Source organism: Amyelois transitella, chromosome 2 (genome assembly GCF_032362555.1).
Source record: "Amyelois transitella isolate CPQ chromosome 2, ilAmyTran1.1, whole genome shotgun sequence".
In the NCBI taxonomy this organism is placed as follows: domain Eukaryota; kingdom Metazoa; phylum Arthropoda; class Insecta; order Lepidoptera; family Pyralidae; genus Amyelois; species Amyelois transitella.
In genome coordinates this window covers 9169577-9182328 of record NC_083505.1, presented here as the reverse complement: position 1 = coordinate 9182328, position 12752 = coordinate 9169577, and the positions used below count along the sequence as shown (strand labels likewise).

Genomic DNA, 12752 nt, shown 5'->3' with positions numbered 1-12752 from the left:
TAATATTAGAAAGAGCAGTTTTAATTTGAGAACGAGTACCGTTTTTATCTAATCTCGTGTTTGACAATAATACAACTCAGAATCTGATAGAAAAAATGCCGATAAATAACTATTAAAAAAGTTTAATTCCTAAGTTCCTACTAGTGCTATCCCTAAATAATTTATGTCGAATTAATACCCAAAGAATAACACTACACCAGAGCTTTTAATAATTGTTTTAATAGATTTACGGCACACATTTATGACACAAAATGATATACCGAAAAAATTTTCTAAAGAAAGCTCTTATTACCCGTACGTAGTAAGTAGGTATTTCTGTTAGCAATTTTGCTCAAACATTATTGATCCTATTCTATTATTGAATTGCACATATCCCAAGACGGGTTATAGAGCATAATAATGTTACATATGTTTCTCAAAAATATCAAAAAGATGAAGTTATCTAACAATTAATAAACCAAGAAAAATACTTACATATTTTTTTTAAACTAGAGGTTGTCTTAAAACTTGAGATTCTTTTTGTAGTCGATGGGCTAGCAACCTGTCTCTATTTGAATCTCAATTCTACCATTAAGCCTTATAATAGCTGAACGTGGCCAATCTGTCTTTTAGACTGTTGGCTCTCTCTAACAAGTGATATAGAAGTGACTATATGTACATATGTTAATTTTAAAAATTATAGAAATCAGAACATCATTGAAAATATCGAATCGATTACAAAAATATTTCATGAATTCCTAGAATTGGGCAATAACTGTATCAATAATTTAAATTAAGGTACTTACTTATTTCTAGAGCTAACGCTAGACTGCAATAAATTAGAAACCTCTTTTCTGTAAACACAATACCTAGTTTTAATTGTACTTCACGATGATTCACTTCTACTACACAAGTAAAGCTGTGGCTAAGACACAATGCAAATCAGTAAACATGTAATGCACCTATATCACACGCTACGACACTATCTGCTGTGATCAGTTTTTAAAGACATCGCGGGAGACATCCTGAAATAACATGAATTTGCAGCAGCCCGCCGATGCGCCCGCGCCGCGGCGCTACAGTCGCCCGCTTATCCGACGCCATTTTCACACAGTCCGTGAGCTTTCCCGCATCCAGGTATGTACTCTCACACTGTCACTACTGATTTTCATGCAAAAATTAATTTGCCAAAAACCATCACGAGGGCACGAAAGACGACTCAAAAATGATAAAAATGTAAATGATATGAAATTTAATAAACACCTTTCAAAAACAAGAACATTGACCCTCGAGAGCACACGTAATAGTTAGCATGTTTTTGGTTCTTTTCTATGTTTACTGCCTATATTATTACAATAAAAGTTACATATTTAAAGCTCGTCTCTCGTGGTAAAATTATTCAGCGAAATAATATTATTTTTTATGTCTGGGAGCATTCGAGGGCTAATAACATCTAAAAGTGAACTAAGGAATGTGACCGTCATGTTTCGGTTACATCAACGTATATACAGGCCACAATGCACTGCCTATTTAACTGGTCACACTAATTAGACAGTGTTTTATTCTGTTCGAAAGTCAATCTATTTATGTCATCATGTCCTTATTTTTTTAATAGATCAGTAACCATCCCCCGCAGCGGCAGTGTTGCGAGACACGAGTTGTGTCGCAAGTTGTGGTGCCCTTTGCACGTGCTGAAGTCAAAATCTGTTCTTCATTCAAAGGATTGCTTTCAGCTTAGAATTGTCTTAGACACAGACCGATGACTCTTATTCAAAAAACTTTCGAATCGAAAGCAGAATCCATGGATAGACTGCAGACCAAAGATGATAATGGCAAGTCCCTACGCCCCGTAAGAAACAGACGATACACCAGGTCAGTGAAATTTATAACTTTTCTATCACTAGCCTATTATTTTTAATCTGAACATTTTAATGGATTGCAATTTCTTTGTGAGTCACGCACGAAATTGTAGTAAACTGAATTGTAGAGCACTGCACTGTCAAGTCTTCATGCTGAAATACGTCCATAGTGTTTACGCGACAAAACATGTTTCCTTTTATAAAACTTTTAACATAACTTTCAGGCGAAGTTTAGTGGCAGGCCAAAGACCTCAAAAAAGATTATTTACTCCAGAAATCAAGAGATATTTAAAAGATTGGCTCGTTCGGCGTAGAGAAAACCCATACCCAAACAGAGAAGAAAAAAAGTTTCTTTCCAACGAAACAGGGCTTACATATATTCAAGTAAGTGCTTTTTTTTATTACACATGCATGAACCTAGTAGGTATATCGTGTTAAGTTGACTTTGAATAACCCAGTTTTCCCAGCAGTGGCCCACTTAAAAAGTCAAAAAACTAGGTACCTTGTAGGTAGGTACGTAGTCTACGTTTTATTTTCATGTATTTTAAGTATTTAAAATTAAGGTTTATTACGAACATGACCCGAAATCCAAAACCGGACATGGGTTGGGTTACGATTCAAACTTAGGTTTGAATATACCAAAGGGTTAGCCCTTTGGTATAAAAATGCATGCGCACTAGGAAGGTCCATCATTTAAACCTAATATTGTAAAAACTTAGATGTGCAAGTTTTCAACTTTCCGGATTGCTGTTCCTTACACATTGGTTCCTACGACAACCTAATTGGCATACTGCCAAGATTTGCTTCTTGTACCTATATAGGCACTATTTTTGTAACTGCTTTGTTAACAACGACGTCTCTTTACAATTTTAGTATAACGTGTCGTTTTTTATAAGTGTCAAATGACATAGGGGTCTGAGGCGTTACTTAAAGTAGCTTATTATTTCTGTTATGGTAGTTTTTATGCCTAATGCATAAAACAAGAAAAAAAAGAATATTAGTTAAAGACACTTTCAATGATAAATATGTATGAACTATAGATAGTAGTATGAACGACACCATGTCAGGAACTAGATAAGTCACGAATATCTGCCATAAAAAATCGAAACTTGTGATTTCATTTTCAGATTTGCAATTGGTTTGCTAACTGGAGAAGAAAGCTAAAAAATGTGAATGCTGAACGAAATCAACAAACATGGGGACATCTTATACGCACATATAACGACCGTGCACAGGGAAATGTTGAGCAATTTAGCATTTGCTCTGACGATAGCATATGGAGCGAAAACGAACAAGCCAGTCCCAAAACAGGATCGATCGACTTGGCCCACAGTACGAACAACAGTCCAGAACAAACACAGCACCCGGAGTATGATTCAGATTCATCGTCCATTTCTAAAGAAAGAAGCGATAATATAAATAACAACTCTTATAATGTTATGCACGATAATTGCAATCTTGCGGAGTCCAATAGTGTTTCAAGTCCATTACTGCTCAGCAAGTGGTTAGAGAGTGCAGCCCGCTTTCAACCCAGCGAAACCAATTACTCATGGTGGGCGGACGGAAAACGACGAAAGCCGGAGAACAAAATGCAACGAGCAGTCAACACAACCCGCCATGACCGAGATGAAGTAGAGGCTGCAATGGCTCTAACCACATTGGCTAGTGCTACCAGACGTCTAACAGCGCCATGAAAGAACAATATTTTGGAAATTCTAATGTTTAGGTGGTTTGATTTGCGATCCAGCTACATAGCTTCCAATAAACTGTTCCAAATGTGCACATTTCAAAGAGTATTCTTTACATTTGTTTCTTTATATCCTCAAATAAAATTCGATAAATCCATAATATGAGATTGTTAATAAATAGAGCCGTTACTAATGTTCTATGCTGTATTTGTGTGAAACAAGTTTAAAATATAGATGTATCAAAGTTAAACATTACAAATTCTATTGCATCTTTAGTTTCTAAATGGTACATAGATATAATAAAATCGTCGTTAAATAATTGTCATATTTGTATACAAACAGTAACTAACAGAGTTATTAAGTTTGAAATAAGAATATCAGCAGTGGTTATATGATGGGTCTAAATGTAAGTACAACCAGGTTACTCGCGTTAATGTCTGTACGCCAAATTCAAATGTTCTTGCTCAAGTATTACTAATATAAGAAATTATAAAATACCTATATGTTGTATGCAATTATGGTTATATTTTGATCTCCATTAGTTTAGTGTTAAGTTAAAATACCTGCCAAATATAATAAATGTGTTAATAAGTTTCATCTCAATAAATGTTTGTTTAATAAAAGTATTGCCATTAAATTAAAATACCTTTACCCAATACATTAACATCTGCAGCATGACAGCATGATGTGTTGCTTCTGCAGCGCAGCATGACAAGAACCAATTTACACCATCACATAGTGTCGCAGACGAAATGCATTTTAGGTTTTCCTTTTAACATTCAATAGATCCTTTTTAATCTATTTTCTGTCCCTCTCGTGGAAATTCAAACACTGGTCTCCTTTCTCAGTCAAGCACAATGTAGAAAACTTACATGTGTTTTTTGTCTTACTGTCACATACCTTGGCCAGATGGGCCAAGTATATCCCAGAATTGTGAACTTTACTTAGAGAATAGTCTGGTGCCCAACCCTGATTTAGGAAATGTGAGTTCTGAAAAAATAGTTTGGTCCAAAACATTTCTCATCCAGATGTTACATTATGGTGTACTGCTCATGTTGCCACTAAAGTGACAGCTTATGTGCTGGCACCCATGACAAGATTAAAAAAAATATATTAATATAAAACCACTAAACATAGTTCTCTAAATAATACATACTATTTAATAAAAGAATAAATTTAACAGCTTTACATAGCCTATATGCAAATATTAGGTAATCTTCATTGAGATTTTTTCAAGAACTCTTATATAACATTTATACACATCTAAGAAACAGCTTTCAACTCTCCATGTCTTGATCTTTAGGTTTATTTTGAAGTTCCACATGCTTTTCTAAATAGGACACGAGCATCTGTTGACTCTGATTCAATTGTCTAACTAGACTACATCCAGCGCTGTCCAAAACAGCACAAAGCTGACTGCGGGCCATGTCAATGCTGGGCATTTTACTGAATTCCAACAGTTCATTTTTAGACATAAATTTATCTTGAATTATCCCAGCTGAAAATGTAAGTTTAATATATGAATAAGGGGTATAACAATTCATTTTGATGTATATTGCAACAGTGTACCTGGGAAAGGTGAGAAGAATTTACTTTTTAACCCTTTCCATGCGGCTGGCGTAATATCACGTATAACTAAAAACCGTTGGCCACACGGTGGGCGTATTATTGCGTCCAAAACAAATCCTTGTGTTAAACGATTAGACCAATATGAAAGTTGGTTCCCCTGTACTGTAGTTATAAACTCAACAACCTTACGTGAAACGGTGGAAAAATACTTACTTATTATGTATATACGAGTGCATGGTTTACGCCGATAGTGTTGTAAGCTTTTTATATCAAAAGTCTAATAAAGAGAGAATAATATGAATGGTAAGTTTACTACTCTGTCAAGAAAGTAGCAGGAAAAGATCAATAATACACAAACTGTTTGTTATTCATCCAAATTTATTTTATCACCTTCAAAATATGCTCCTTTAGAAACGATACACTTACGCCAACGAATAATCCAATCATCAAAACATTTTTTAAACGCTGTTTCCGGAATTGAGGTCAGTTCTCGCCGCGAATTCTCTTTTATGTCTTCTACCGATTGAAAACGGGTGCCACGAAGTGGTAATTTGAGTTTAGGAAAAAGAAAAAAGTCGGCTGGAGCCATATCTGGTGAATATGGTGGTTGCTCGATGGTATTTGTTGAGTGTTTGGATAAAAATTCGTTCACAATGATGGCCTTGTGCGAAGGGGCATTATCATGGTGCAAACTCCAAGAATTTTCTTTCCACAAATCTGGCCTTTTTCGTCGGATTTGCTCTCTTAAACGCCGCATAACACTCAAATAATATTCCTTATTTACCGTTTGACCTTCCGGCATGAATTCCGAGTGCACAACACCGCGATAGTCAAAGAAAACAGTCAACATGACTTTGACTTTTGAACGACTTTGGCGTGGTTTTTTCGGTTTCGGTTCAGTTGGAAGGCGCCACTCCGAAGCTTGTTGACTAGTTTGCATGTCAAACTCGTAAACCCACGTCTCGTCACCAGTAACAATGCGTTTCATGAATGTTGGGTCGGAATTGACTCGTTCTAGCATGTCCTCAGCGACTCTCATGCGATTGAGTTTTTGAAAAAAATTCAGGTCTTTTGGGACTAGCCGAGCGGCAACATGTTTCATACCCAAATTATTAGTTAAAATGGTACGGATCGACTCGTGAGATACAGAAAGTTCGGTGGCTATCTCTCTCAAAGTTGAATGAGGATTTTCAGTCACTATTTCCTTCACTTTTGCGATGTTAACTTCAGTTGCAGACGTTGATGGCCTACCAGAGCGAGGCAAATCTTCCATCACATCTCGACCGCTTTTGAACGCTTTGTACCACTCATAAGCACGAGTTTTTGATAAAGTCGATTCACCATAATCCTTCTGTAACATTTTCAGTGACTCCGAACACGATATTCCATTGGCAATGCAAAATTTAAGACAAACTCTTTGTTCGATGTTTTTATCCATTATGAAATTAGCAATACACACTAGATATGATATAACTAAAAATAGCACTGTATTTAATGTAAACAACAGATGCAACTCAAACTCCGCGCCAAAATGGAAAACAGTTGTGCCAATCTAACAACAACAAAAAAAACAAAAATTTTAATTTGGAACCATAAATAAATAATCCATTCCCGATACTTTTCTGACTGAATGTATTACTTATAATTCTTAATAATGTGTTTTACCTCGAATCCTTTTGATTTCGATAATATTTTTAAAGATAAATCTTCAGATGAGACTCAAATTGACGAGCATGAACCATATTCGCAACCAAATTTTATCGACGATGATGAGATGTCGCAAAGTATTTTATCTAGGAAACGAGGAAGAAACAATGAAATTTCTCCCGAAACTATTGACGAGGTCAAAGAATCTCAAGTATTTAAGATACCGCAACGAATTTTACAAAATAAAGTGAAATGTTATGATGACTCTCCAAATCCGATAACACCATGTCCAATACAAACACGATACAATGTACAAGATATGTCAACTAGCCAGTTACTTATTGTACCCTCATAAATTAAATTTTAAGCTACCCTCGTTACATTTTATTATAACCATAGATTTTTTTTTAAAAGCATGATAAAATAATATAAAAAAATTTAAAATGAGTATGTAAAAAACTGAGTGTTAATTTGCTTATATGCTTGCTCATACCTAGTTGCCCAAAAAATTATTATGATTAATAAAAATTTTATTTCAATATACTACATAATTCTTTTTTTTATAAAAAACTAGCGACCCGCCCCGGCTTCGCACAGATGCACAGCCGATACTAAATATATCTCTATTAGAACTAACTAAAGGACCGCCCGCAAAGCGGCCAACTAAGTCTTGCTCACTTCGCAACGGGCCGTGCAGCAGAAATCGTAATATTTTAATTTCACCACAACTTCAAAACCAAATGTCCAATTTTAATCATTCAAAGACCAAATATTATCTACATAAACTGTACTTATTGATGAAATATTTATTTTGATAAGGATTAATAGCATGAGTAAAAAAAACGCGTTTAAATGTAGACCAAAAAAAATTCAAGATTTTTAAATAAAAATGTGGTTGTTGTGCCTCACTCGACATAGATAGGTATAGTGTGTCGCGGACTTTTTTGTAGATATTTATAAGATCTACAATTAATTAAAACATTTTATGGTTCTATCTTTTGTAGTTTAGGCAGCGTACGCAAAATAAGAAACTTTTTGGTTTATTTTTTCAGTTTGTGTCCGAAAAATCCAAATATATTACGGAACCCTATTTTTTTCCAAAATAAAATATAGTCTATGTTACTCGTGGATAATGTAGCTTTCGAATGGTGAAAGATTATTCTTAATCATAAATCAATTTTGCTCATTTCTGCTTATAAAGACGTTATTGTTTCAAGGTATGGCAACACCAAAATTGTCTATATAATTTTGAAAACGAAATAATACGCCAACCGCGTCTAGCGAAAAAAATTACAGAACGCAATAATACGCCTTCCGTACAGTAGAACCATTTTTGTTAGGACGTAATATCTCGCCCATCGTTTTATAAAAGGGCCTTAATACAAAACCGCCCGTACAGAGACGGCGAAATTGAAATAATGCTTCCGCATGGAAAGGGTTAATTGACATAATTTCTAGACTGTATAAGACGATAATATGATTTGCCCTATTACCACCTTAAGATAAATTTTAAAATATTTTAATACTAACCCATGACAACCAATTGTGGTGCCTTTTTCAGTATCTTAAACATTTTGTCAGCTTTATCTGGTTGACCAAAAATTATATTTTGGTGGGAGGTAAACAATTGATTTACAGCTTCATACCGAGTGCCTTTTGTAGCCATGCTCACAATTTTTTTACCATATGTTCTAAGATGCATATCATTTTTCTTCAAAGTCGCAAATATAGGAGTTTTATCTTCCATACTAATTGAATTAAGATGTAAGAAAACAACCATTTTGGATGTATTGAACCAATCTAGACATTCTCTGGCTAAAATTCGTTCGAAAGGGTTATCTATTTCCGTTCTGCTTGATTGCTTGCTTTTATCGCAAAGGGCATAGTCAGGTAAGCTATTTTTTCGTGGACCATAATAAGGCTTGCTTAGGTCGATCAAAAGCTGTCTCTCAAAATGGGGTTTACGAGGTCTCTGAATATTGATTTTTCCTCGAAAGCGTTTCACCAATATAAACGGTGTTTTAACTGGTAGAATCGCTGAAAAGTATAAATATTATATTTATTTACATTCCTTACAAGTTTTTAATAATTGGTCACAAAACAAAACATTTTCTTACCTCGATTAACTAAAGCCATAATTGATTTCCCAAAATTTTGTTTATTTCTCTTAAAAAAATATATGAACAGTTTAAAACTGTTTATGAATTAAATTATGTCGGAGGTAATATGTATTTTTTAATATAACAAAAGTATCTTCACAATCACAGGTCTAACCAGGCTAACCTAAAATTTATTTAAAACATCAATGTCAAATCCAAAACATGCATGACATGACAGTGCACATCACATCACACACACACCATGTGTGAGTCACACAGTGTGACACAGGAGAATAGCATGAAGGGAAAAAATTGATTTATCTGAATTATTCTCTTTTGAATAAGGCCAATTAGAAAGGAATAATTTTTATTTACCGTCGTTTGAGGGAAATGAGAATATATCAGTGTTTATTTTGCGATGACGTACCTATTGTCCGGCACTTTAGAATATGACCACCTAATGAACTTGGACATAAAGCAATGGATTAGTAATGGGTATATGGTTAGCAAACTGTATCTATTTGAATCTTAATTCCATATTATGTTCAACTAAGGCCGAAAGACCTGTTTGGTTGTTGAAGTGTTTAAATAAGTCTTATTTAAAACACTTCAATATTACAATAATCAATCATATTCCCTGCTTATGAACACCTGATACTTTGATCCATTGATTTGAACAATGATCTCAGCCAAATACCAGATAGCCAATACCTATAAGAATTATTTCGACGAGAGAAAATAAAAAAAATAACTTATTATTTCTGACATTGACTGTGACATTTACGTGAAAAAAAAAAACAATGAACACATCTTTCTTCCTTAATCTTAAATTATAAGTAAGAACAGAATGGGCTAACCTATAAATGTATAATGTGTTGATGGAATAAAGAAAATAAAAAAAGTATTTTTGTCCTAGTTTCTACAAAACTTAAAGTTCGATAATATATATTTATTGCGATAGGCAGAATTAAGATACTTAAAGGTAGTGTAAGGTTGAAAAACATATATTGTGCAATCCTCAAATACCATTTGTTAATAATTTAATTTTGTTATGTTTATAGTATTTAACTTACTATTTAATTACTTTATTAGGGTTTTTTAGAATGAAAGACATTCCAGAGGACACCCCCCCGTCGTCAGTGAGCGGAGATGAGATTTCTGCTATGGATGCCGATGGCGTTATATATTTAGATGAAATGGAAGAGATTCAGCTGGACGAGGAAATGGAAGATGATGAGGAATATATTGAGATGGAGCCCCCCGAGGACCACTCAATTATGATGTTCGATAAACATATAGGATCAGTATTTTGCTGTGATTTGCATCCTGATGGCAAACTGGCTGTAAGTGGGGGAGAAGATGATAAAGCGTATGTATGGTCTGTGGAGACTGGACAAGTTGTGATGGATTGCACTGGACACAAGGACTCTGTTGTGTTTGTTGGATTTAGCTTTGATGGCTCATATCTAGCAACTGCTGACATGGGTGGTGTCATTAAAGTTTGGAAATGTATTCTAGAAGAAAACCAACAACTTCCATGGCCAGTTGTTTTCGAATATGAATCAGATGACCTGAGTTGGGGAACATGGCATTTTGGAGCTCTTGTATTAATTTGTGGAGCAAATACTGGTGATATTTATGTATTCAAAATACCCTCTGGTGAAACTAAGGTGTTGCAAGGCCACAATGTTAAAGTTGAATGTGGAAAGGTAAGCATCTCATTAGCACATAGGTATATCCTTAACACATTACATTTCAATTCAAAATACATGAGTTGTTGGATCAATTTTTCTTTTTTTTGTGCAGTGTGGTTCTCGTCACCATTAGAAAAGAAAGAATAGGACCACTCCATCTCTTTCCCATGGATGGCGTAAAGGCGACTAAGGGATAGGCTTATAAACTTGGGATTCTTTTAGGTGACAGACTAGCAACCTATCACTATTTGAATCTCAATTCTGTCATTAAACCAAACAGCTCTGAATGTGGCTTATCAGTCTTTTTAAGACTGTTGGCTCTGTCTACCCCGCAAGGATAATATAATATAATTTTTCTTTAATTGCCTTATGTGTTTGATTCCATGTGAATTTCCAGAAATTTCAGAAAAATGACATACAAAACCTTATGACTCCTTATAAGGTTTACATGTCATAATTCTAGCTAAATATCTTTAAAATTGGTCAAAGTTGGATTGGTTTTTATATTTAAGGAACAAAAAATATTTTTCAATATTAGTATGAAAGTATGAATAAGGCAAACTTCATAGAGATGTGGTATTACATAAATATAACACACCTTATAGCAGCAGATATAGTACACACATTTTGGCATCAATGTTTTATGGTAGAACTTTTATATTGGAGATAGATACCCTAAATCAAATGTTTTTTTCAGTTGTTTAATGATGGTGTCCGTTTGGCAGCGGGATATGAAGATGGTGCAGTCAAAGTGTGGGATTTAAAGACAAGTTCAGTTCTGCAGCAAGTCCCTGACAGTGTGCATGATCTCAGAGTGACGGCTATTGATACTCACCATGAAAACAATTTGATGGCTTCCATTTCTGAAGATGGTAATATTTTTAATTCTTAACTTAAATATTCTGATATGTTAGCTTACCTTACGTAGGTTGCGCATACCTTGACTGTCTGCAAAATTATCAAAATTGTTCCAGTAGTTTTTGTGTTTACAATAAAATTGTAACTGCTTGATGTGTGCTTGAAAAATATTGTAAAAAAAAATTGTATCTGGATCTATTAAGACTAGAAAAAGCCAAAATATGATTTTTTACAGTTTATCTATTTTCATTCTGTATGACGAGAAAACAATATGTTTGTACTCGTATAACGAGAAAACAATTGCTCTGATTTAAATTCGGTTTTCACATATCTTATATTTTAATCAATCAACTGGTTAACAAAAATTTCTACCTTACCCCTCTAACGAGCAATACGGAGCTCAGTTTTACATTAAAAGGAATCAATAACTAGTTACAAAAAATATTTTCTATTAATAATACTAGTATACTAACATATTCATTGGAAGAAATATATGAATCACAGAAGGTAATGTGTTTTTTTTTCTTTTTAAGAATAACAGGTACAGGTTTAGCTCTACTCATTTGGTTCTACATATTGTTTATATTGAAATAAATTTTTAAGTACTAATATTTTTCCTCCTTAGGTAAGATTGTTCTGACCACAGCCAATAATGGCAAAGTGGTTGGTGAGTTGACAGCAGAAAATTATTTGGAAGTTATAGCATTCTCCAAGGATCCTCAAATGGATTATTTTGGTACAGGTATGTATTTTCAATAAACATAATAAGAGTCAATTTTATAATAAGGATGATTGGCCTGGCCAGATCTCTTTCAGGATCTGCCTAATGAACAGTTACCAATTAGACAGTTTTTGCCATTTAGCACAATGAGAAGTCGCGATATAGTCAATTTTACATTGGTTTAATATTCAATAACCAATTATGTATTAATTTAAATAACTTTCAGGTACTCTAACAGGTGCTATAAATATTTGGGATGTACCCAGGCAAATGATCCGCCACGAGTGTTCTAAATCGGACGAGGATTCGATTGCGGGCGTAACAAAGATGATTTGGGTTCAAAACTGCCTAGTGGTTGGCGGGCTCGACGGATCTGTGAGGGCCTACGAGGGGAGGTCTGGACAACAATGCCTTATGTTGACAGGCCATAGATCAGAAATCTTAGATTTTTGTTACAACGCCAAACAAAACATCATCCTTACCACTTCTGATGACGGTACTGCAAGGATATTTAAATATGAAATCATTAAAGATTAAGATTAATAAACTTATTTATTACGATGATTTTTTTTTAATGCTCCCTAAACCTGTTAAGAAAGGAAGTGTGTAGTCGCGATATCGTCATGAAATTTCTGTAC

General features: G+C 34.3%; 3 protein-coding genes across 3 annotated transcripts; 2 read left to right on the top strand and 1 right to left on the bottom strand.

Annotated features, from left to right (window-relative positions):
* The first annotated feature begins 790 nt into the window (after positions 1–790).
* LOC106128984 (homeobox protein Mohawk) lies at positions 791–4072 on the top strand. Its single transcript, XM_013327392.2, has 4 exons — positions 791–1116; positions 1595–1851; positions 2063–2222; positions 2966–4072. Exons 2-4 carry the CDS (start codon positions 1739–1741, stop codon positions 3530–3532), a joined length of 840 nt encoding a protein of 279 aa, XP_013182846.1. The 5' UTR covers positions 791–1116; positions 1595–1738; the 3' UTR covers positions 3533–4072.
* Positions 4073–4776: 704 nt separating this feature from the next.
* LOC106128985 (large ribosomal subunit protein uL10m) lies at positions 4777–9048 on the bottom strand. Its single transcript, XM_013327393.2, has 3 exons — positions 8860–9048; positions 8273–8779; positions 4777–5024 (listed from the first exon to the last, which is right to left on the bottom strand). The coding sequence occupies exons 1-3, from the start codon at positions 8876–8878 to the stop codon at positions 4804–4806; spliced, it is 747 nt and encodes a 248-aa protein (XP_013182847.2). The 5' UTR covers positions 8879–9048; the 3' UTR covers positions 4777–4803.
* Positions 9049–9663: 615 nt separating this feature from the next.
* On the top strand, positions 9664–12666 carry LOC106128983 (angio-associated migratory cell protein). The gene is made up of 5 exons (XM_013327390.2): positions 9664–9823; positions 9944–10550; positions 11233–11407; positions 12019–12135; positions 12341–12666. Exons 2-5 carry the CDS (start codon positions 9945–9947, stop codon positions 12649–12651), a joined length of 1209 nt encoding a protein of 402 aa, XP_013182844.2. The 5' UTR covers positions 9664–9823; position 9944; the 3' UTR covers positions 12652–12666.
* Positions 12667–12752: the final 86 nt, after the last annotated feature.